This window comes from Trichomycterus rosablanca, chromosome 20 (genome assembly GCF_030014385.1).
Source record: "Trichomycterus rosablanca isolate fTriRos1 chromosome 20, fTriRos1.hap1, whole genome shotgun sequence".
NCBI classification, from domain to species: Eukaryota; Metazoa; Chordata; class Actinopteri; order Siluriformes; family Trichomycteridae; genus Trichomycterus; species Trichomycterus rosablanca.
Window position 1 is genome coordinate 9,664,265 of NC_086007.1, and position 26,812 is coordinate 9,691,076.

A 26,812-nucleotide genomic window follows, 5' to 3' on the forward strand; every position below is an offset into this window, starting at 1 on the left:
CCCACAGTCCAAAGCCTTGCAAGTGAGGTGAATTGAAGATACTAAAATAGGTGTGTGGGTGTGTGTGCCTGCCCTTGGCCCAATGAGTCACTGCAACACTGTTTGTATTAGTTTGTGTTTGTTTCCAGCCTTTAATAGCTCTTAATTTTGATTTCTTTCATATATCTTGATGTTTTAACTTGGGCTCCTGTAGATTTTTGTAGACGCCTGACCGGCCGCTAGCACCGCTGGGAATTTAAACCCTGTAGTCTGTAGTAGGCTGACGTAGATTACCATAGTGCCACAAGAGCACCCAGATCACAGAATATTTCACTTAATAATATTGCAGTTGGAATCATACTTAGTTTAGTATTTTATGGGATAGAGCATTTGTCTGAGTAGCTATGAGATGCAGTATTGAACAGTAGTTTCTTCTGGGAGCTCCGGTTTCCTCCCACAGTCCAAATACATGCAGTCAGGTTAATTGAAGATGCTAAAATAGGTGTGTGTGGGTGTGTGTGGGTGTGTGTTTGCCTGCCTTTGGCCCAACGAGTCAGAGTCACCGCAACCCTGACCAGAATAAAGCAGTGGTAAAACAGGCAATGAAAGAACAAATAAACTTCAACCAGACATGAAAGCCAAGACTGAAATGCTTTAATTTCTTGTAGGATTTCTTGGTAATAATAGTGGAGCTTCACCTAATTCCAGTAATCGTTAGTTTCAAGACCATCTAATTAAGCAGGTGGAATTAAGTGTAACACATGCCTGGTTTGAATAAAAAATGCCGTTTTTGGATAGGTGTGCTCTTCATGTAGTAGGAGTAAATACTGCACATCTGTTTATTTTTCTTTCTTTTTGTTTTGTTTTTTAAGAACTCCCAGTTGTTAGCTGAATCCACAAAATGTGTAGCTGCTCTGCAAACATAAAACGTTTGCTTCTTTGTGCCCGTTAACCTATATGCAAAATCTTCTAGTGCACAAACTCACTGCCTCAATAGTGAGACTGTCTTAATTGCTACTTCACCTCCGAAAGCACACTAGAACCCTGTAGTCCCCAAGTGAACTGTGAGTGTCTTTTGGATTTAGTTGGAAGCTTAGATTAGAGCTCATACTACATTCACTTTTGAAAATGTACTCTGCTCTCTTGGCCAGGAGCCTGGATGTTCTGGGCTAATATTTATTCTTTTTTGCATAGTGGATTCAGTGCTTCTGGTGGCAAAAGATAGTGGTTGGTGGTTACTGCGCAACCTTTTTACCCCCTCCTCACTTTGACACCCGACAGTGGTTGAGAAGGGGAGTTCAGTAGAAGGCCTGTGCAATTTCCCTTGCAAAAAGATTAACGCTTGGTGTGAAAGGGGGGTTTATGCAAGAATAACAATACTGAAACCAAGCAATATGTGTGTGTTAAAAGTTTTCATTCTTGCAAACTGTAAGGTTGATTGCTGGCGAAAGTGTTTCTCACATCGGTTGCAGCAGGCATCTTCATGAAGTAACATTATTAATTTTATATTAAAAGCGATTTGGTGGTAAGTTTGATTGACTCATTTCATTCAGCTTAGAATAAATGCATAGACTACCCAGTCAGTTTTAGAAAGTGGCAGTTAAATATGTGAATTTGACAGAAGACTGTATACTGGGAACGTGTTTTGCTTTATTTATTGATTTATTTGTTTATTTGTGCAACCAGGTCGTATCCTGAAAAAACCTGTGTAGGAAACAGAACTAAAAGTAAACACTTAGATACACTGATCAGCCATAACATTTAAAACCACCTCCTTGTTTCTACACTTACTGTCCATTTTATCAGCTCCACTTACCATACATGAGCACTTTGTAGTTCTACAATTACTGACTGTAGTCCATCTGTTTCTCTTACATACTTTTTTACCCTGCCTTCACCCTGTTCTTCAATGGTCAGGACAGGACCACCACAGAGTAGGTATTATTTGGGTGGTGAATCATTCTCAGCACTGCAGTGACAATGACATGGTGGTGGTGTGTTAGTGTGTGTTGTGCTGGTATGAGTGGATCAGACACAGCAGCGCTGCTGGAGTTTTTAAATACCGTGTCCACTCACTGTCCACTCTATTAGACACTCCTACCTAGTTGGTCCACCTTGTAGACGTAAAGTCAGAGACGATCGCTCATCTATTGCTGCTGTTTGAGTTGGTCATCTTCTAGACCTTCATCAGTGGTCACAGACCCTGCCCGTGGGGCGCTGTTGGCTGGATATTTTTGGTTGGTGGACTATTCTCAGTCCAGCAGTGACAGTGAGGCGTTTAAAAACTCCAGCAGCGCTGCTGTGTCTGATCCACTCATACCAGCACAACACACACTAACACACCACCACCATGTCAGTGTCACTGCAGTGCTGAGAATGATCCACCACCCAAATAATACCTGCTCTGTAGTGGTCCTTTGGTGGTCCTGACCATTGAAGAACAGGGTGAAAGCAGGCTGAAAAAGTATGTAGAGAAACAGATGTACTACAGTCAGTAATTGTAGAACTACAAAGTGCTCCTGTATGGTAAGTGGAGCTGATAAAATGGACAGTGTGTGTAGAAACAAGGAGGTGGTTTTAATGTTATGGCTGATCAGAGTATAGCAAGATTTAAAAAATTGCATCTTTCTTTTATGCGAATGCACGTGTGAAAATTGTTTAAAAAAGTAGACAATCTGCACTGAAAACACTGGCAGTATCAAAAGTTCTAATTATTATGTATATATTTGATTTGCTCAGTCATGTACATAGTATTTCCTCCATCTCCTCAAAGTCCTAATTAGTCCAGTTAGAAGTGTTTGCCTGGTTACTTTTTTTTACATTCATCCATCCCATCTGTCCATCGCATTCATCACATTCATTAATCATGTCCTGTCCCGTCCCATCCCATCATTCATCTTTTCTTCGGGCTTAATTTAGCTGAGCCGATGTCATTCATCTGGAGACACTGATAATGACCCATCCACCACAGAAAGAGTAAGAGTATGAAAGAAGAACAAAAAACCCAAACACCCAGTTTAAATCCAATTTTAAACTACAGTTTTACTGTATATAGTATTTTCTTAAAATACAGGAACATAACTACACAGTACTGTAATGTTTAGTTTAGTCAAGCTCTTTCTTAACTGGGCTGCCGTCAAAACGATAAACAGTTTATGTATGCATGTATGCATGTATGCATGCATGTATGTATGTATGTATGTGTTGTGGCAGGGCTTCAGAGTGATGCACACTGTGTGTTTTTAATACACTTTAAACTGAAGTAACTTGAGGGTTTGCATACCTTTTAAAGGGTGCGAAGGTTGAGAAACACTGGTACAAACTATTAGGAAGTGAAGAAATGTTGCCATTTATTCAGGCTTATATTGTAGCAGCAGCATAAAGTCCTCCAAAAAGCCAAATACCATTTGCTAGATCCAGGGAGCACATCAATTCAACTTTAAAACATGTTTACTGGCTCCCAGTACAGTATTGTGTACAGTATAAATTGCCTGTGCTGGTTTTTAAATCTTTACATGGCCACGCACCCTCTTATCTTGGTGTTCTGCTTTAATCATATTGTCCAACCCGGTCAACTTGCTCTTCCAACTTGCATTTGTTCAAAGTTCCTCTCTAAGCTGTGTACTCTTGGTGACGGGGCATTAAGTATCATTGGCTCCAAGCTGTAAAATAGTCTCCCTTTTGAGTCGCGTGTTTGTTCGTCTGCAGCCATGTTCAAAACATGTCTTAAAACCCATCTTGTCCATCTGGCTTTTGGGTGACCCAGATATGTGAAATGTGTATTGTTTGTTCTTATTTTTATTTTTACTTTGATTGTACAGTGCCCTTTGGTGTCCTGAATGTCTTATTATATCATTATTCGTATGACAGTAAATCACCAGCTGAATTTTTATGGTGGTGATCAGTATGATGTGAGTATTTCACGTCATGCTTACAATACGAACTGATTATCAGTTACAATACAGCTGATTCTCTATAAGTGCCTGTTAATTGAAATGACTGGTGATGCATCAGTCTATTATAGTAGGCCATGATGGGTTCGAATCCAAAACAGTAAAACACTTGCTCAATCCTACTAGAATGGTTTAGACACAGTTGTACTTGTAAGCCCTGATGCTGCATCTTTGTAGCTGTGAACATCTTTAGCCTCCGGATAAAGAACAGGCATGCTATGCCTCAAGGGTTGGCACTAGATACAAGCTTCACATCTTGCCTCAGCAGCTGAGTAATGACTAGACATGTGCCTGCTGAAACCATAAAACAGCAGAACCAAACATTATTCTGCTTCCTCTGCTTTCTCCCCAACCTGGTGCCATTGCTCTTTCTGGTCACTGCTGAACTAAGCAATGTTTCCATAGCAATGTGTTCTCTCTTCTGATTCAGTCTCTCTTTGTGTGTGTGTGTGTGTGTGTGTGTGTGTGTCTGTGTGTGTCTGTGTGTGTGTGTGTGTGTGTGTGTGTGTGTGTCTGTGTGTGTGTGTGTGTGTGTGTGTGTGTGTGTGTGTGTGTTTCATCTAAAAGAAAAGAAAATGGCTAATGGCTTAGTATATTCTCTGTAGGGCCAGCAAAGTGTCTCAGATAACAGTGCTTTCTATTCACCGCACTGAAGCCGAGTTCTTACTCTTGTCACCACGAACATGTTGATAACACAGAAAGGATAAGGTTGCATTTGCATGAGAGGTTTCACTAGCCTGACCTGCTCCTGTTTAGCTCCTATGATCTCCTGCAACTTGCAGAAGAAAAATTGGCTTTGTGGTTGGTATGACATGATTGTGTTTTCTAGCTTCATGTACAGTATGTTTAAATCATGATGAGTTTGTCTTATTTTACTGCTGCTTTGGTGGATCCAAAGGAACAAAAAAACTTAACCTTAAACCTAAGCCTAGATAACCAAATGACAGCTCTGTTATTTTGGACACATTATGAGAAGAGCCACTTCATTGGAAAATAAATGTATACTTGGAAGAGTGGAAGGTAAATAAGGAAGAGGATGGCCAGCAACAAGATGGATACATTTAAGGGAAGAATGAACAGAAACCTACAGGTGGAAACAGAACACAAAATGTTCTGGGGACACAAATCCATATGGTCGTCATGAGTTGACATGACATTCGACCACTTGCAACTCCCCAATTTTAAATCTAATATTCATCACAGTAAGTTGTTTTAGATCTTGGGTGGGTTGGTGGGCAGCCTCACTGCAAGAAGGTCCTGGGTTCTATTCCCAGGTGGAGCGGTCCAGGTCCTTTATGTGTTCGTTTTGCATGTTCCCCCCATGTCTGTGTGGGTTTCCTCAAGAAGCTCCGGTTTCCTCCCACAGTTCAAAGACCTGCAAGTGAGGTGAATTGGAGATATAAAATTGTCCATGACTGTGTTTGACATTAAAGACTTAAACTGATGAATCTTGTGTAACGAGTAACTACTTCTTGTTGTCATGAATGTAACCAAAGTGTGAAAATATGATGTTAAAATCCTAATCCTGTTCTAGATCTTTGAACAAAAAGATATTGCTCTTTTTATTTAGGACCAGTTTTTCAACACCTACGTTACTCTTGTATTGCCCTCTTTATTTTATAACTACAGTAGTTGTATTGTTTTAGCAGCAATGATCAAAATTAAATGTTGTATTTTAGCCTAGTATCTTTGCAGAACTGCTTCAAATAAGAAGTGTTGCTAGGTATTCAGGCATGAACTGCTAGTTTTTGGCCTTGTGATAGCACCTCTAATGGGTTTACATTTAGATAGGGCAGCACGGTGGCTCTGTGGGTAGCACTATCGCCTCACAGCAAGAGGGTCCTGGGCTGGATTCCCAAGTGGTCCTTTCTGTGTGGTTTGCATCATGTTCTCCTCGTGTTTGCGTGGGTTTTCTTCAGGAGCTCCAGTTTCCTTCTATAGTCCAAAGACATGAATTTGGACTGTGTTTGAAAGACTTGACCTGATGAATCTTGTGTAACCAGTAACTACCTGTCCTGTCCTCAATGTAACCAAAGTGTGTAAAACATGATGTTAAAATCCAAATATCTGAATTTTCATTTAGATGAAAGCTGGCTACTGTTTATGGTTATTTTCTAACTACATAACCCATTTACTCCACAGCTATAGTTCGAAGACATAAAACATGGAGTAGAATTTATCTGTTCCTCCGTAATGGCGAGTCGTCGGGTTCCTGGCGCAGCAAATCACACCCACATAACCACACTTCCACCACTATGTTTGACTGTTGGTAATCCGCTACTTATTATGAAATAGCGCATTTGTTTCATTGGCAGGACATAGCGAGGCCAATATTGTCCAAAATAATGAATTCTTCTGTAGTTTGGTTTTAAGATTGTTCTGGTGTTTTTGTTACAATTTTTATAAAGCTTATAATCTTCACGCCAAAATCATAGCAAGAAATAAGCAAGAACCAAACAAAAAGATGAACTTGGAAGTATGAGAGAGCTTTTCCCCTTCAGTGAGGTATCTCGCCAGTACCAGCAGATGAAAAGACTTTTCACACCATGATACCGTTTCCTACATGCGTAATCATAGTGAAGATGCAGACACTGTTGTATTTCTCACCAGGTCCTCAAAGTTACCTCTCTGGAGTGTCTCCATACAGCTCAAATCCTGATTTATTATCAACACAACTCTGCTGAACCACTCTAAAACAAAAACAAAACTCTGTTATTTAGACAGCAAAAGCCTTTCAGCATTTCTGCTTATGCCAAGTTCACACTACACGACTTTCCAAGTCATCAGGTCGCTGTACAGTTCACACTACACGACTGGATCTCTTGTAATCGGGAGTCTTTCAAGTCGGTGTGGCTTTCACACTACACGACTGATCGGCGATAGGGGGTTTCACACTACACCATCTATCACCAACTGGAGTTGCAGGCGAGCTTCTCTGGTCTCCCAAACTACGTTTTGTCACGAAAACAAACACGAGAAGTGACGAGGGGTTTAATGATACCACGTCCAAAAATGCACGTCAACAAGTAGCGAGTGATCAAAGTTAAATCAAAGAGAAAAAATAAATGAATGAGTGGATGGGGCTATGCGAACAGCATGGATTGTTCTATAGTGAGTTGGAGGTTAATAAATATTTTTTTGCAATGCTACGTTCGTTGGTGTTATGTTATGTAGAGAACGATAAGGTCAGAAATACTGTAAAACGTGTGTGTGCCGATGTATTCTGATGTAAACTACATTATGCCCGTCCCACCTTTTTACACTCCTACCCTGCGTTTCCCCTCACACCGTATCTTGCGTTTTCATTGGCTGTTCGACATAGCACTCATTGCCAGTTGTGTGACTCAGATCCAGATATTTGACATGCTAGATATCTCTCTTCGGACGCCGAGTTGCTCCCGAGCCGGCAAATCTAGCGCCGACCAGTCGGCGAGCGACAATCGTGTAGTGTGAACTAGGCATTAGACTGACAATCTAGAAGAACCTGTTGTTCTTGAAAGAATTTTCCGAGGTCTTGAATTCTTCAGACAGTTTTAGTTTGCTTTTCTGTCATTTTAGAAGTCAAACATTTACAATTCTCAGAGACAGGAGTGGCTCCATAAAACTTAGTTTTGTTAAACGAAGGGCAAATTAAATCAAATTAAAGAGCTACAAAGCTACAACAAGTAATTCCAGGCTTAGTAAACGTTTGATTCCTATTTATAATGCAAAGCCAGTCTTTACCTTTTACAGCTCACTAATCATTATGCTGTATTTTTCTCACAATGTCATGGTTGTAATTTAAAGTGGAACACAGCACTTCAGGGTTTTGTGAAGCAGTCAGAATCTGTTTCTCTCTGCCATGTCTGTGCTCCACTTCTGACTGCGTCATATAAACAATTTGTCTCACTGGCAGCGTTTTGAAAAGGTCTGCTGCAAACAGGGTCAAAGTTCAATTAGATTGAACTTTGAGTGAGGCAACATGCTGTAAAAACCCAGCGTCAAAGCGTGACGTTCAAGGTAGCGCAGTGGCAAGTTAAGCAGCGACGCCCCATTTCCTAGGAAATAGTGGCGCAGCAAGAGCACACCGGTTTTGTCATGCATCATGAGGAAGCAGCCTTAGAGTGTATATTGTGTTTCTGATACATTCTTGTGAGGTGGAAATTGATTGTTGGTATATTGTTTGGTAATAAAATACCAGCTGCTGAATTAAGGCTCATTTTAAAGTAATGTGATTATTTAGCATGAAAGGGTTTCTGTAAGGAAACATTAAGTGTTTGTGTCAGAAATTACATCAATTGCTGCTCTTTTGGCCAATACTGATACTGCTCTTACGTGCCATCATTGGTTTTTATACATGTATGGTATTGGTGCACCCTTATTTACTGGTGTAATTTGCAGTTTTTATATAATTGGATGTAAGTTTTTTACCAATAACTAACAAACAAGTAGCTGTGTGATTAATGCTGTTAGTTAAAACATCATTTTAATTAATTTCCGACAGCTGAGGCTTGATTCCAATTGGGACAACAAGTCTGTATACACCGATCAGCCATAACATTAAAACCACCTCCTTGTTTCTACACTCACAGTCCATTTTATCAGCTCCACTTACCATATAGAAGCACTTTGTAGTTCTACAATTACTGACTGTAGTCCAGCTGTTTCTCTGCATGCTTTGTTAGCCCCCTTTCATGCTGTTCTTCAATGGTCAGGACTCTTGGGTGGTGGATCATTCTCAGCACTAGAGTGACAATGACATGGTGGTGGTGTGTTAGTGTGTGTTGTGCTGGTATGAGTGGATCAGACACAGCAGCACTGCTGGAGTTTTTTAATACCGTGTCCACTCACTGTCCACTCTATTAGACCCTCCTACCTAGTTGGTCCACCTTGTAGATGTAGAGTCAGAGACGATCGCTCAGCTATTGCTGCTGATTGAGTTGGTCATCTTCTAGACTTTCATCAGTGGTCACAGGATGCTGCCCACTGGGTGCTGTTGGCTGGATATATTTTTGGTTGGTGGACTGTTCTCAGTCCAGCAGTGACAGTGAGGTGTTTATAAACTACAGCAGCGCTGCTGTATCTGATCCACTCATACCAGCACAACACACACTAACACACCACCACCATGTCAGTGTCACTGCAGTGCTGAGAATCATCCACCACCTAAATAATACCTGCTCTGTGGTGGTCCTGGGAGAGTCCTGACCATTAAAGAACAGCATGAAATGGGGCAGACAAACTACAGTCTACAGTCAGTGATTGTAGAACTACAAAGTGCTTCTATATGGTAAGTGGAGCTGATAAAATGGCCATCACCCACAAATTAATTTATGGTTATGATTGGCCTAATATACAAAGTAAGGGCTACACTTTCATGTCTCTTAAAAAATTAATTATTTAATATTTCTAGATAAATATGATTATTGTGTTTCAGTGTTTTGAAATATTTTGAGCACATTTAACTCTATTTTACTAGTACTGGCAGCAGTAATAATCTTGGTCATTAAAGCAATGTTGATTGTTCGCACCGCCCCATCTTTCTCATCCATCTGTTTTCTTTTTCCGTCTCTTGTTTTCTGACCATGCTCTGTAAATAGGCTTTTTACATCAGCATGTTTCCCATGACATGTACATCTTCAATAAATGTCTCAGTGAGTTGATTTACTAAAGGTGATCTGAATTTGTTTAAGGAGTGAGTCATTCTGGAAATGCAGCCCCTAACTGCATCCAGTTTTATTGGTCTTTCACCACCACCCACCCTGTCCTTCTGTCTCCGCTTTAGCAGACGCACCAGAGAGCCCAGTCTACAGAACGGTCATTCGTGGTTGCCTCTAGTCAGATTGATTTCATGGACCCGTTGCCTTGTAAGTCAATACTCCCCACAGTGACACTCCTGTAGAGCCCGGTATTCACTGATAAGCTCCCTCACCTTACCACTCTTCTCACCGCTGGCACCCAGTGGGCCAAGTTGCTTATCACTCTATTTGTGCCAGAGCTCAGTTGGATGCACCTGACTGCCGTTACTCACAGAGCTGAGCTGGGTCCAGCCCAATGCTAGAAGAGAACGTTTTCTCAGGTGAAAGAAAGGTTTCTGTTTGGATAGTATTCGAATTAAGATAAATATGCAAAGAGTGTTGAACATAATGCAGGCCACAGTCTGTAGCTTTGTAATACGTTGTTAACTGCGCTGCAGTTAAATAAAGGGCACATTCACATGGGAAGCGGCAAAACTGCTTTTGCGCTGGCTGTGCAGTTATTTCCTATAGTGTGTGGTACTTTTGCTGGAATGGGACTCACACGGTTCACCTGATTGAACTTTGACCCGGTTTGCCGCTGACCTTTTCAATGCGTCTTCCAATTTTTCTCGCAATTTAGTCATATCCAATTACCCGTTTGCATTACGCTTCCTCTCTACTGATGCTGTTCCCCTCTTCTGATTGAGGTGAGCAAGACTGATACACGCCCCCTCCAACATGTGTGCAGTAGCCGACTGCATCTTTTCACCTGCACGAGGCGAGTTCATATGCGGATCAGCTTTGTGTACAGAGCCCCACACCCGGTCCACATTTTTCCTCGATTCTGTGCAGGCACCATCAACCAGCCAGCAGAGAATGTAATTGCATCAGTTATAAGGTCTGTATCCGGCTTCCCGCCCTGTATGAACAACAATCGTTGTTCATCTAACCGCCCAGCCCAGACAAACCGTTTGATTTGACGCGGTAAAAGCATCTCAGACAGTATGAACAACGCTTAACCTGAACAAAACTTAACGTGACTTATTGTATTAAAGCAATCGAGAAATTTCAGTAGTGGAGAGAACTTGTGAGCAGTAATAATTAAGAGAGATTTAGTGTTCCTGTGCCAATTCTTTTAATACATTAAACCAGGTTATGTTTTCTTCCTTTTTAACGATAAGCATTTTAGACTCTCTCGGAAAAGCTGATTCTCACAATTTCTCAGCATCCCGAGCTATAACACAAGTTCATAAGTGAAACGGTGAGGAGAATACATATAAACATGGATATATGTGGACGCTTTTAGAGTGGATTTGACAGTTCTTTCACACTAATGGATGTTCGTGTCGTGGGGCACTTTGATGATGTTTTACCGCACCGCTCAAGCCAAGCGCTGAGCAAAGCGGCAGTTTACGCCGAGGCTTGTGGTGAGCGAAGCGCAAAACACTTCGCATGTGAATGCTCCCTAACAGTGTGTGAATTGTTTCAGATGTTATGGGTGATTGTACTGTGGGTGTTTTAATGACTGAAGCTGTTTGCATGATATAAAGCAGGGCAATAATTTTAGTCAAACCGCTTGACATTGTTACATCAGTGCAGTGGGTGGATTTAGGTTGGTGATTATGTTAGTTTTTCTTCATCCAATTGCACCGCCACCCCCTCCAAAAACAATAAATCTTTGTTAATGTACCGTGAGCATTTGTCATGCATTCGTTATGAGTTTCCACATGTGCCCATGTGCTGCTAGTACACAAATTCCTTGTTCAGACTCTATAAGTAGTCACAGTTTTGTCCCTCGTGCCATCCTTCTGTTGGTGGTTTTTAGATGATCCTCTTAGCAGTGTTGATTATTTTATGCTGCCAGAACGTTTTCCACAGCAGCACTAAATCGCCCCAGTTGTCTTGTTCCTTATTTTTTGGTTTATTTTTAATTGTTTTCTTTCAGCCATAGAGGATGAATTTCCCTTTAGTGATGCTGGAGTTAATTCTAAGGCACCAAGCTGCAAATGCTAGGAATAAGCTCTATGCTAATGCTTTATGCACATAGGTATAAAGTGCTTTGCATATACTGTATATGGCTAAAAGTATGTGCAAACCTAACCAGGAGCTTATTGGATATTTCATTCCAAATCATGGTCATTAATATTGGCTGCTTTAGTCCCCCTAGGCACGCTAAAACAGGAATAAATGAGAAAAAGGATCTGCACCAAATTTATTGCCATTTTTTACACTTGTCAGCAATAGAAAAATATATAAATATAGTTTATGCTAGCAAAACACGCTAGCACACCAGAGCTGGGATTTCGAATACATCGTACAGCTGGGCGGCTGCATGAACAACGATTGGCTGTGGTTCATAGGGCAGGATGAGCTGGACTGGCTTTCTCATAACTGAGCGAATTACGACCTCTGCTGGCTGGTTGATAGCATCTGCACAGAATCGAGAAATAATGCTGATCAGGGTATGTCTCTCTGTGCACAAGAGCTGACTGGCATATGAACTCGCCTCGTGCAGGTGAAAAAATGCAGTCGGCTACTGCACTCGTGTCGGAGGGGGTGTGTGACCGTCACCCTCTCGTCAATTGGGGTGGGGGTCAGCTCCAGTAGAGAGGAAGCATAATGCAATTGGGTAAAAACTGGACGCGCTAAAAATTGGGAGAAAAAGGGAGAAAATGCATTACAGAATAAAAAACATAGTAATTGGGTTTGAACATATTTCCAATGCACAGCTCATCACAGCTGAGATCTAGAGCTCACAGGTTTGAATCCCAAGTGGTGCTTTTGACATGGAGTGTCCAAACAGACACATTTGGCTGTGCCTGAGGGAGGGTGGAGGTTAACTATTCTTTGTTGCAGCTGTACAGTTGCTACCTCTGCTGGCTGGTTGAGGTGCCTGCACAAGTGGTAGATAATTTTTTATATGGTATATTATATTAGGAGAAATATGTGGAGGGGGTGAAGAAATGAAGCCAACAAAACTGATAAATAAATGTGAGCAAATATGCCTGTACTTCAACATTTCAAACTCTGCTAAAACTGTTCTGGGCTGCAGTTTCATGGTCACTTAGCTGCTTTGTCAAAGTGTTATATGGTCAGCAATTAAAGAGGAACAAAGTACTGGGTAACCTGAGCCTTGACTTACCAAAGGAAAGAGACGTCATTTGCTAACGGTCATGAACGCAACACCAGCACTTGCCCATCTCCAGGGCAATAAAGCCAGTGCTAACTGCTGTAGTCATGTTTGCTAATCACTCTGGCTTCCTCCCTTCTTGACAGCCTTGTGCTTTTTTCCTGCAAGTTCAGCGTGCCCATGACGCCACAGAACAAATTGCTTATCCCGATGTAATCTCTTCAAGCAAATCATTCATCAATCATGTCACCGAATGCTCGGAAAACTTCTTTCTTCAGCATTTTAATCTCCTAATTTCATCGTCCAAAGATATTACTTGGGCTGGCACGATCCGATACTCTATATCGGTATCGGTCCGATATTGGCCCAAATCACTGGCTCGGATATCGGAAGGAAAAAAACATGTAATCCGATCCGATACTGTTGCTTAATGTAAAAAACACTTAATGTAAAAAGCACTTAATGTAAATAAGGCCATTGTTTGTGTGTGAAGCAAATAACACACGAAGATACGTTTCAGCGGAGTGTCATTTATTGCCACTCACTCTGCAACTGCCGTATCAAGGTGCATCTTGATGACATCATTAACATGTGCCACCGATCTACAACTCATCCACAACAGCCATTCAGAAATTAAAACACACGGGCTGCTCAGGTGGTGCAGCGGTAGAAACACACGCTGGAACCAGAGCTGGGATCTCGAATACATCGTATCGAATTTTAGCTCTGCCTGCCGTCTAAGGCTGAGCGGCCACAAGAACAACGATTGGCCTGTTGTTCAGATATGGGCGGGACTAAGCCGGATGGGATTTCTCTCCCATGACTGGTGCAGTTACGACCTCTGTTGGCTGATTGATGGTGCCTTCACAGAGATGAGAAAAGAGTGCTGTCAGGGTGTGTCTCTCCGTACACAACGCTGAGCTGCATTGCACTCGTCAAAGTGCAGGTGATAAAATGCATACGGCATGCTGCCCACGTGTCAGAGGGGGCGTGGGTTAGCTTCGTTCTCCTTAATCAGAGCAGGGATCAGGCATTGATGGAGAAGAAGCATGACGTAATTGGGATATTGGACGTGGTAAAAAGGGAGAAAAAGGGGAGAAAATGCATAAAAAAAATATTTTTTTAAAACCCCACAAAAAAAAAAAAAAAAAATTAAAACACACTGATCTACTTAAACTTTTAGCATTTTAAAAAATAATCTAAAAACACTGTTTAAACACAATAAAAATTGCTTTATAAATGATTAAAATGATAAATCACTTACCTGAGATCTCTTGGAGATCTCTCACATCCTCAACGATTAATCCATTAGTGTCATGAAATAAAACAAACTACACCGTTTCCCATTTAGCCACAGATGTCCTCTTCAAAATCCAGCAGGGTTTAATAATCTAAAAACGTGACAGAACTTTAACGGAAAATCTCAATTCTGCGTCAATTCTAATTGGTCCATCGCATTTGATTGACATCCACATCTTCCAATTGTAGACACTTTTGCTAAACAAGCCAAAAATGCTGCTAAATGTTCTGTGTGTAAAAGTGAAAATAAAAACAGCAGTTTTGTATAAGTGTGATGTTGTAGGTTCTGAATTTATTCCTTTAGAATATTTGTTTCACAGTCTGAGCATTGTTATTTAGATAGCTAGTTTAACCATGGTGCATTGAGAAATGTATTATTACTGCTTAGTTGTTTGAGAGGAGAAATGATGGTATCGGTATCGGTATCAGCAGATACTCAATTTGCAGTATCAGTATCAGACATAAAAAAGTGGTATCGAGCCAGCCCTACTAATTACATTCATTTTTTTTTGTATTTTGTTTTTCCTTCTTTGTGGCAGTGATGGAACAGATGTTTTTTTCTGTAGTGAATCAGGTTCTTTAGCAAAAGAACTGTCAGGGTTGTTGAATTTCTTGGAAGAAACATGGTTGGCAGACTTGAAATGTTTCAGTTTGTTTCTGTAATGTTACACAGGTTTTAATCTAAACACTTCTTTTCTTTGATCATAGACATCTGAAGGGAATCGTGTAATCTCAAATGCAATGCACCGTAATGGAGCGCTTTAGAAGCTTTGTGTGTTTTTGTTGCCCTGCGATGTCTTATCTATATATCTAATTGTAATATTAGTAAGGTTTACCTCATTTACGGCTGTGAAAATCGTGTCAAAGACCATGAAATGAGTCGTTCCCCATGAAATTTCCCATGTAATTTGCTGTGAAATTCAAAATTTAAGGTTTGTGTTTAGCGATTTAATGTTTTTCATTCGTGTAGCGTATGAAATATGAGGCGCAAAATGAAGCGGTCCTAGCAATCATACGCCATCATAACTGCGGTAGTGTAACAGACTTTTCTGTGGTGTGGTGTGCTGACTATGTTTGATGTATGTAGTGGTTAAGGTACTGGATCAATAATCGAAAGGTTGCTGGTTCAAGCCCCACCACTGCCAGGTTGCCACTGTTGGGCCCTTGAGCAAGGCCCTTAACCCTTAATTGCTTAGATAATATACTGTCACAGAACTGTAAGTCACTTTAGATAAAAGTTGTAGCCTAGTGGTTACGGTACTGGACTAGTAATCGAAAGGTTGCTGGTTTAAGCCCCACCTCTGTAAGTGCTTTTTGTCCCTTTGGGGATTCCATAGTCAATTAAAAAATGTGCTTCTCTACACATATGATCATCTTTCTGTAGTCTGTGCTCAAAACAACAAGCCAGTTAAGTACTATGCTCCCGATGATTTGTCTATGTACAGTTTATTTCTTTCTTTATAAACTTAGCAAACTCCAAAGACGCTCGGTTACATTAGCAATCGGTTAGACAAAATGTCGAAGATGTCGAAGTCTAAAGCAGCTAAACACAACTCGCGTAACTGAGTTTGGAAAACTCCCAACCAATTATGTGGAGTATTTTTCGTCTTTTAACTATTAAGGTGGGCTGTGCTGTGTATTGTAGCTTCCATTGATTCTATCATTTCATTTATTAGTGGTCCTGGGTTCAATCCCCAGGTGGGACGGTCTGGGTCCTTTCTGTGTGGAGTTAGCATGTTCTCCCAGTGTCTGCGTAGGTTTCCTCTGGGAGCTCCGGTTTCTTCCCACAGTCCAAAGACATGCAAGTGAGGTGAATTGGAGATACAAAATGGTCTATGGCTGTGTTTGGCATTAAACTTGTGAACTGATAAATCTTGAGTAATGAGTAACTATACCGTTTCTGTCATGAATGTAACCAAAGTGTGTAAAACATGACGTTAAAATCCTAATAAATAAATAAATAAATATTTAATGACTCGAGTGAAATGTGGCACTTTTGTGTGTAAAATTAAGCACATTTTCCCGTGAATTTAGTCGGGCCCTACTCATATCAGACATTCATTTTGATAAGACGAAAGTATTGCCTGCAGTTCCAATCCTGTGTGTTGATTTCTCTCCAAACACTCAATCACCAGATCTTCCTTAAGCCAGTGGGATGGTGCTGAAATACAGCCACTGATGAGGCAGTCCTTTAATACAGCAGAAGCCCCCAAACTCATTTCCTGTCTCATCAGTCAGGGTATTAATAGAAGCTGTGCAGCAGGTCTTTCTGAAGAAAGGGCAGAAAAGTGTGGGGGAGGATGAGAGATGGTCTGCTGTGGGATTTTATCAATGAGCATTCATACATGCATGGCAGGCAGTAAATGAGTCTGGACCGTGCTGGACTGCCTGATAATTGCGGATGCTCCGAGGGCTCGTTTGGTTAGTGAGAATTGGCAAAAAAATGAGATCTCGCCAACTGGTGGACAAATGTCGCTGTCTTGTAGCCAGATTACTAGAGTGTTTAGGGCAGGGGTTGGTGTTGGCTAGGCAGTAGTCCGGATTTGGGAAATCGGAAGCTGGTCAGCTTATATTAGAACATTTCTCTGTTAGTTAATGTAATCCTAAATTGTAATTTAGATCCTGTAATTTGAATCAATAAGCCTACCCAGAATTTTGACTACCCAAAATGTTCTGTGCTGGCTTGTTTTGCAATGCTTTGTGTTGCGCTGGGGTTGCACAGCCCAGCCATCATGTCCCTGCCACACGCTATGGGCGGCATGCCAGAATCATACCTCAAAGTGATGCAACTAATGCAACCATTGCCATTTTAATGCAACATAATTCCACATCAGTGTGACTATAAACAGTGAATGTTACTGCATGTTCTTATTTAACAAAGAAATTTATGATTTAGCATTCTGTCATGGTAAAAGCACTGTAAAGCTTTTAGGGATGATGTTAATGATGTTAATAATCAACTTGGGATGGTCAACACCTGCTTCACATTAGGACTGAATCACATAACCTCACAATTTTATTTTAGGTGTTATTGTTTATTCAGTGTAAGTTAGCTAAACCGATAGCTAGCTACCTTGCTATGTACTACAACACATGAACTTTGTCTTTGCATTTTCCTCCCAGTCTAGTCGTTTCCAATTACCTGATTGCATTAAGCTTCCTCTGTACTGATGCCGACCTCCACTCCTGACTGAGGAGAGCCGTGACCTAACACGTGTTCAGTAGCCCACTGCATTTTTTCATCTGCACAAGACAAGTTCATATGCGGATCAGATTTTGTGTACGGAGAGTCACACCCTGATCACATTATCCCTCGTCTCTGTGCAGGCACCATCAATCAGCCAGCAGAGGTCGTAATTGCATCAGCTTTGAGGAATCCCTTTCGGTATCCTCCCTGAACAACAAGCCAATCATTGTATTCCTCTGTACTGATGCTGACCTCCGCTCCTGATTGAGGAGAGCCGTGACTAACACACGCCCCCTCCGACGTGTGCAGTAGCCGACTGCATCTTTTTACCTGCACAAGGCCAGTTCACATGCAGATCAGCTTTTGTGTACGGAGAGTCATACCCCGATCACATTATCCCTCGCCTCTGTGCAGGCGCCATGAATCAGCCAGCAGAGGTCGTAATTGCATCCGGCACCCTCCCCGAACAACAAGCCAATCATTGTAAGCGCCCAGCCTGCCGGTAGAGCTAAGTTTCGAACTCACAAGTTGGAGATGTCAGCTCTGGTGTGCTAGTGGGTTTTACTGCTGCGCCCTGCTGTTGACCTTTTCAAAGAGCTGACAGTGTTTATATGACGTAGTCAGAAACACAGCACAGACAAACTGATTCTCACTGTTTCACAAAACCCTGAAGTGCTGTGTTCCACTTTAAATTAGAACCATGACTTTGTGAGAAAAATACAGCATGATGACTAGTGAGCTGTGAAACATAGAGACTGGGTTTGCATTACAGATAGTAATCCCACATTTATTAATCCTGGAATAGCTTGCCATGGCTATGGCGCTCTTTAATAAGATTTAATAAGATTAACAAAGCATTACATTTTCATAAAATCACTTTATTCGTTTGCTGATTTTTAATCTTCTCCCGTCTCTAAATGACGACAGTGCAAAGTGTTCTTGTACAAACTGAAATACATTTAATACAAAACTACATCTGAATAATATTTAATAACTTTCTGTTTAATATTTCAAGCTTGGTGCTCACTGGCACAGCCAGCAGAAAGTGGTTTTGCCGCATATCATGCGAGTCTCTAATGCTGAATAAGAGGCAATATGCGCCCAGTTTTGTGGTGAACGAAGCATAAAATGCTAATCATCTGAAAGCTGACCACTATGCTTCCATTCAAATGAATTTTTGTTAAACTGTGTTGCTGGGCCGCTCAGGTGGTGCAGCCATAAAACTCGTCGGTTCGTAACTCAGCTCTGCCATCTGGCTGGCCTGGGCGACTATATGAACAACGATTGGGTTGTTGCTCATACAGGGTTCAATTGATGCAATTACGACCTCTGCTGGCTGGTTGATGGCGCCTGCACAGAGTCGAGGAATAATGTGGTCAGGGTGTGGCTCTCCTACACAAAGCTGATCCGCATGTGAACTCGCCTCGTGCGGGTGAAAAGATGCAGTTGGCGTGTCGGAGGGGGCGTGTGTCAGTCTCGCTCACCTCTATCAGAAGTGGGGATCAGCATCAGTATAGAGGAAGTGTAATGCAATTGGGTAATTGGATATGACTAGATTGGGAGAAAAATGCAAAAATGCATTGGACCTATGTTGCTTTCTGCTGACCTAGAGTCTGGAGTGTGGGTTTGGTGGTATAGAGCTGTGTCTTCTTGTATAGAGCTGGGTCATTCTGCCTGACTGCCAGTGTTCTCTTGCAGTCAGAGCACAGGTGATTAGCTGTTCTGGCCTCTACCAGCAGCGAACGCCGCAGACATTGGCATGGCTTATTTGTTGAAGGGGTTGCTGTGGAGACCGGCGATGGCAGCGAGGGAGAGCAAGCGAGCGGGAGAGAGAGCCATCCATCTGCTGCAGGGAGTGCAGGCGAGGAGATAAAGCGAAAAAGAGAGAGGAAATACAGGGCTATGCTCCCTGTATCCAGTAAACAGATTCCAGCCAGCAGCCAGAGGCGAGTCGTTTCTCTTCGTTCGTCGCGGGGGCGGGGGCGGGGGGTGTCGGGAGTCCAGGCAGGCCCTCCATGTGTCGATAGCACCGCTCTTGCTCGCCACTCTTATGAGCGGCGGGTGAAAGAAAGGGAAGGTGACTCCAACCCCCTGGAGCACTGTGGGGGGTGGGGGTGTACTAGGTTCCATACATCGTGGCCAGCCCTGCTGAAGCAACCACGCTTGAATGAAAAGAAAAGATGCGGGCAACCGTAAGTGCCAGTTTGTTTCTTTTCTCCCACTCTCTCACCCTCTCTCTCTCTCTCTCTCTCTCGCTCTGTCTCGCTCTTTCTTTCTCTCTCCACACACACAATGTTGTGTCTAATCTGTGCATGCTGCCCGGGAATTGGGAATCAGTCGATTGTGTTCATGTCAGATGGACATGAAGAGTTGTCATTCAGTGATGGATAGGCTGCATTTCGCACAACAAAGATGAGGCGAGAGTGAGCGAAGGCGCACTGTTGCATGTGCGAGCAGTCGGACGACTTTAGCATCTCGAATCTAATTCAGTAAGACCTCCCTGAGCCACCCCCACCCACCCCTGTCTCGCTCATGCATCACAGTTTACCATCGCATACGTGGGCGGACGCGCACATACGTGCGTGCGCGGACGGCTGGTGCGCGCACGCCCGTGTCTCCGTGGCATTCATGAATGGGAAGAGCGAGTGAAAAGGAAGTGCGGAGGATGGCTGTGCTGGGGGAGACCTGCAGCCGAAACCCCATGCCGTGGGAATATAGGCAGTATGACAGCAACAAGACTGAGGTAAAGAGAACATAATCAGCTTGTCGGATGTTTGTTTATTACAGGATGCACTTAGTGGGGAAATTATTATTTTTTATTATTTGTATTTCATTATTGTTGTACCCAAAAATGAGGATATCATTACCACTTAGTTGCCTGGTAGTGCTTATATTTCCGAGTATTTAAAATTGTACATGTTCATCCTATGCATCTGTGCACTAGTTTTTTCCCTTGATTTGGTTCTTTGAGCTAGTACAGAGTGAACCTTGATTCGTTGTGAGCCATAAGCATCTTCAGGTTGGTTATAGTTTTTAGGCCAGTCAGTTTGTTTACATAAAAACATTTTTTTCACACCCTTAATGCACCTCAACCAGGTCTTGTGTTTGCCAAAGACCTTGTTTCCTGCACACAGCAAATAAAGCATGTTTGTGGTTTATTGCTACAGACGGTAACCAGTCCCTTTTGTTGCTTTTTCAGTATTTTTGTTTGTTTTTTGTTTTTCCCTGTTAGTTTTGTACGTATGGGAGGCGCTCAGGTGGCATACTAATACATTTTGTTAGCCCTGTTGCTTGGATCCGGGGTTCTAATATCCAGCCGGTTGAGCGTCTATGTACAGACATGGTTGGCAATGGATTGGCTTCTTGTTCAGGTTGTATTACTGTGTTGCCTGACCCAACGTGAGTCTGAGCAGGATAAATCGGTGCTAAAATGAAAATGAACTGACGAGGCATAACATTATGACCACTGACAGGTGAAGTGAGTAAGACCGATTATCTCTTCATCACGGCACCTGTTAGTGGGTGGGATATATTAGGCAGCAAGTGAACATTTAATCCTCAAAGTCGATGTGTTAGAAGCAGGAAAAATGACTGGGTCAGAGCATTCTGTCTGCATGGGTCGTGTCTGTATGTAGATGCCTGACAGGCCAACATCACCGCTGGGCTCCACAAATTTCACCAACTCTGATCATTGCTGGCTCGCCTGTTCAATTCTACTGCCACTTGTACAAACCCTGCACTGTCTGAAGAGGACTAAGACAGTCATGCTCCCCCCGACATGCGCACAGTCGCTGGTCACATTTTTTTATCCTGTGAGTGTTGAAGGGTCACAGAACCATACCGCACATGGAGAGCTACACTATAAGCTACTAATATTCCACCTCTAGTGCACTAGCGCAACACTGATTGCATTTGCACAGAGGCAATGAGACCCATTCAACTAATCTTGATCCAAATGGTTTTCTGGAAGTGCCAATCATATATACACCGATCAGCCATAACATTAAAACCACCTCCTTGTTTCTACACTCACTGTCCATTTTATCAGCTCCACTTATCATATAGAAGCACTTTGTAGTTCTACAATTACTGACTGTAGTCCATCTGTTTCTCTACATGCTTTTTGAACCTGCTTTCACCCTGTTCTTTAATAGTCAGGACCCCCACAGGACCACCACAGAGCAGGTATTATTTAGGTGGTGGATCATTCTCAGCACTGCAGTGACACTGACATGGTGGTGGTGTGTTAGTGTGTGTTGTGCTGGTATGAGTGGATCAGACACAGCAGCGCTGCTGGAGTTTTTAAATACCGTGTCCACTCACTGTCCACTCTATTAGACACTCCTACCTAGTTGGTCCACCTTGTAGATGTAAAGTCAGAGACGATCGCTCATCTATTGCTGCTGTTTAAGTTGGTCATCTTCTAGACCTTCATCAGTGGTCACAGGACGCTGCCCACGGGGCGCTGTTGGCTGGATATTTTTGGTTGGTGGACTGTTCTCAGTCCAGCAGTGACAGTGAGGTGTTTAAAAACTCCATCAGCGCTGCTGTGTCTGATCCACTCATACCAGCACAACACACACTAACACACCACCACCATGTCAGTGTCACTGCAGTGCTGAGAATGATCCACCACCCAAATAATACCTACTCTGTGGTGGTCCTGTGGGGGTCCTGACCATTGAAGAACAGCGTGAAAGCAGTCTAACAAAGCATGTAGAGAAACAGATGGATTACAGTCAGTAATTGTAGAAATACAGTGCTTCTATATGGTAAGTGGAGCTGATAAAATGGACAGTGAGTGTAGTGCTTACCTGTTGATGTGTGATGAGTCACATGGCATGTGTTACTCACATTCTTGGTAATTCTTGGTAGTTTGCCATTGAACAAACTTTTTTTAAATAAATACATTATGTTCTTGTGTCTAAGAACTTTCTAGATATTTTTTATAATATCTCAATGAATAAAACACATTCCAAAACTGGTTTTGGCTCAAATGATGGACCACAATCTGGTCCTGTAACACACAGATCCATGATGGTCTTGTGTTGACGATGACAACAAGGCTAAGCATTAGTTGCATTGCATGTCATTCTCAGTAAGTTTACCTGAACCCACGATGTAGCCAGCATGCTTTTCCGTTCACATAATGACCTCATCAGACATGACTCCAGGCTGTGAGCCTATTTCGCACTACTTAAAGTGCAAGTTTTTTCCGAACGACAGAATCAAAGGACTTCCTGGTGAAGGTTTGTGGATCAGGACTCCTGCTGTGCTCAAACAGATCAGTGCTGCTAGTCTCTGTTAAGCCAGATGTCTCATGAATGGTCCTCAACAAAAGCTCAGTGAAGGACTGAGTCAGACTGATTTCATGGAACAAGTGTCCCTGTGATGAGCACCGTTAGTGCCTCCATGGTGACGTGAATTTCGGAAGGCATAGCCTGGAACTTCAAGGGCAGTTTAGGATGAGCCAAAACACCTGATTTATGAAGAAGGGCTTCATTATAAATGTAACAGCATGCCGAGTATTTACTCTTCAATTTATTTTAATGACTTTTATAGAGTCTTGATTAAGCTTCATTAACCAGCATGTTCTGCTGCAGTTCAGTTGTGTTTCATTTGCTTTAAAACAAGCTTTTTGCAAGGTTGTGAGCCTGCCGCTCGACAGAACTTTATTAATATTGAGGGAAGTTGTTTTGCTACATGCAGGAACACAGAACTCTAAGCATCACATACATACACCGATCAGCCATAACATTAAAACCACCTCTTGTTTCTACACACACTGTCCATTTTATCAGCTCCACTTACCATATAGAAGCACAATTACCGACTGTAGTCCATCTGTTTCTCTACATACTTTTTAACCTGCTTTCACCCTGTTCTTCAATGGTCAGGACCACCACAGAGCAGGTATTATTTAGGTGGTGGATCATTCTCAGCACTGCAGTGACACTGACATGGTGGTGGTGTGTTAGTGTGTGTTGTGCTGGTATGAGTGGATCAGACACAGCAGCACTGCTGGAGTTTTTAAATACCGTGTCCACTCACTATCCACTCTATTAGACACTCCTACCTAGTTGGTCCACCTTGTAGAGGGTTGAAGAACAGCATGAAAGAGGGCTAACACAGCATACAGAGAAACAGATGGACTACAGTCAGTAATTGTAGAACTACAAAGTGCTTCTATATGGTAAGTGGAGCTTATAAAATGGACAGTGAGTGTAGAAACAAGGAGGTGGTTTTAATGTTATGGCTGATCAGTATATGTGTGTGTGCATGTGTATGTATAGTGACGTCATTTAGTGGATACGTGACTTAGGTTCTAGGAAAAAACAGTACTAATCAATCCAACAATAACAGCTGAGGCAGCTCAGACCTCTTATAGTTGGGCTGATTAGAATTGTTTTTCCTAGAACTTACATCACTTATACACTAACTGATGTCACTGTACAACATGAAAGTTGTTTGCTTACGTAAATAAAATCACTAAAAAAGGAACCACTGCAAATATCCGCATTATTGTGCTGTTGTTAGGGCTGGTTGGTATGCCGGTGCTACACATCGGTTCAACAGTGTCAGGTGCTTCAAAACAAGCCGAAAGAATCACCTCATATATGAAAGAGCTTTGATCTTTTGCCAGAGCCTGATTCACTCTGTATGATTAAAAATGAAAGTAGATAGAAGGACAGCAAGCACCTACGTACTATAAAGTTAAACATAGTGCCATCAATATTTCACCACTTTTATGCAAGACACTGGTGCAAAAGTAAATAACTTGTTTTTTGCTGGGTAGCGTTTTGGCACAGCAGCATTGCGTCTCTTTTGTTCAGTGTGTATACTGGGGTAAATTTCACATGTGCACAGAATTGCATTGTACACATCTTGGTCTGTGGATAAACCCAACTACATCGTTATACCAGTGGTCCCCAACCACTGGGTACCGGTCTGGGGGTCATTTATTACGGGGCCGCCCAGGAAGAAGAAATAATTAGAGATCGCTACAAGAGCAATTAAATTTCCAAAACTATTCGGGTGTTATTGTCCCCAATTACCACTAGGTGGGAGCAGCATCTCATTGCAGCGAAAAAAGCTCAGGATTCACACAGATTTTCCATTCTATAGTTATTCTATTTTAAATCCCCTCGCCCCTGCGGGTCAGTGAAATTATATCTTATATGAAACTAGTCCATGGTGCAAAAAAGGTTGGGGACCACTGTGTTATACTATATTCCTAACCTACAATAAATATGTCAAATAAGATTATTTGCTCTTGTATTTTGGAGGTTTACCAAATCCACACCAAACCAAATCATTCTGGTTCACATACCTGCTTTGGAACAGTATTTGTTTCAACCATTTCTGATGCAGCCCTCCTTATTTCTATCCGGGCTTGGGACTGGTACTGACAAGTGCATCTCTCAATAGCTAGGCAGTTTAGTAGCTCCAAGTAGCTGCCAAGCAGACCCAGATGAAACCCACACAATAAGGAACCTGGTCACCTGGGCAGGAAATCGAACCCAGGCCCTTCTTGATGTGAGGCGATAGCATAACCCACTGCTCCATCGTGCCACCCCAAACTTCCCTGTATGAAACAGAGCAAATCTGTTTTCACAGGACTTCTTTCGATCATTTCCGTCTGAGAGTGAGGATAAACCATGGTGTAAGAGAGAGTTCATTCATGCAGGACTTGATCAAAGTTTGTCAGGTGTACGTATCAGTTCATTTGTGTTATGGAAGCACTTCTGTAAGTCGCTCTGGATAAAAGCGTCTGCTAGCAAATGTAAATGTGTAGAGATCAGTTAAAACGATTTCATATTGATCTGACACTCTTTGTTCATAAAGCCTGTATCATTACTATGGCATAAAAATATCATCCAACACACCTTGTCAATATTGTTTTTAATTGCCAAGAAATAAGCCGAATCATACGTTTATAGGCTGCCATAAACCGCATATTGTTGTCTAATTCTGACAAAATCATTACGCCAGCAATGTTTTGTTTACTGTAATTACTGTTATGAATATTTAACCATAGTGTTTAATCAGTGCTGCTCTGCTAAATGCAATAAAATTAGCAGAAAACATAACTAACAAAGAGATTTTTTTCTATTATCTTATTTAAGTGCAAACACACTCGGATAAGCTATTTTCAAAGTTAAATATTATTCAATTATTTGATGCATGGAGGCAAAATTTCTAAATTCTTTCTCTCTTTTTTAAAATTCTTCTTCACAGGTAATTCTGGTGCAAGTAAACCCAGGTGAGGCCTTTACAATCCAGCGAGAGGATGGTCAGTTTCAGTGTATCACAGGTACGACTTGACTTTTTTGGCTATTTGTTTATAAAGAACTTGGCACTTGGGTGGCACAGCTGTCTATTATATTCAATATGAATCTCATTAGTGCCATCAGCCAGCTAGACTCCTACAGAAATGTTATTGGCTATGTCATGGGTGGTGGAAGGATTTCTGAAGCACCTGATTACAACCACCTCCTTGTTTCTATACTCACTGCCCATTTTATCAGCTCCACTTACTATATAGAAGCACTTTGTAGTTCTACAATTACTGACTGTTGTTCGTCTGTTTCTCTGCATGCTTTGTTAGCCCCCTTTTATGCTTTTCTTCAATGGTCAGGACTCTCCCAGGACCACTACAGAGCAGGTATTATTTGGGTGGTGGATCATTCTCAGCACTGCAGTGATACTGACATGGTGGTGGTGTGTTAGTGTGTGTTGTGCTGGTATGAGTGGATCAGACACAGCAGCGCTGATGGAGTTTTTAAACACCTCACTGTCACTGCTGGACTGAGAATAGTCCACCAACCCAAAATATCCAGCCGGCAGCATCCTGTGACCACTAATGGAGGTCTAGAAGATGACCAACTCAAACGGCAGCAATAGATGAGCGATCGTCTCTGACTTTACATCTACAAGGTGGACCAACTAGGTAGGAGTGTCTAATAGAGTGGACAGTGAGTGGACACGGTATTTAAAAACTCCAGCAGCACTGCTGTGTCTGATCCACTCATACCAGCACAACACACACTAACACACCACCACCATGTCATTGTCACTGTAGTGCTGAGAATGACCCACCACATAAATAATACCTACTCTGTGGGTCCTGTGGGGGTCCTGACCATTGAAGAACAGGGTGAAAGCAGGCTAAAAAAGTATGTAGAGAAACAGAAGGACTACAGTCAGTAATTGTTGAACTTCAAAGTGCTTCTATATGGTAAGTGGAGCTGATAAAATGGACAGTGAGTGTAGAAACAAGAGGTGGTTTTAATGTTATGGCTGATCAGTGTATAATGCACACTTTTTTTTCTTCTCAGATTATGAGAAGTGAATTACTCTCAGTGCGCAGGGCTATAATGCAAAAATCCCTTTTGAAAATGTCAAGGTTTAGAAGGTTTAGTCATGTAATATTCGGTGTGAATAGGCCTTAAAAGAGAGACAACGGCATGACTCTGCCTTTGCATGACACATTTGCTCTTTTATTTGAGTTTGAGTAAACTTGTGTTATTGGAGTATTAATTGAAAG

At 42.0% G+C, this 26,812-nt stretch overlaps 1 protein-coding gene across 4 annotated transcripts in view; it reads left to right on the top strand.

Annotated features, from left to right (window-relative positions):
* fndc3a (fibronectin type III domain containing 3A) overlaps positions 1-26,812 on the top strand; it is a 94,169-nt gene that overhangs the window by 14,779 nt on the left and 52,578 nt on the right. For 2 of the 4 annotated variants that reach the window (XM_063016291.1, XM_063016290.1), the window contains exon 3: positions 25,504-25,579. In XM_063016291.1, coding sequence (XP_062872361.1) covers positions 25,504-25,579 — 76 coding nt within the window. Of the gene's footprint in view, positions 1-19,377; positions 19,458-25,503; positions 25,580-26,812 lie in introns of those variants that run through there. The other 2 variants (XM_063016292.1, XM_063016293.1) reach the window with 2 other exon arrangements.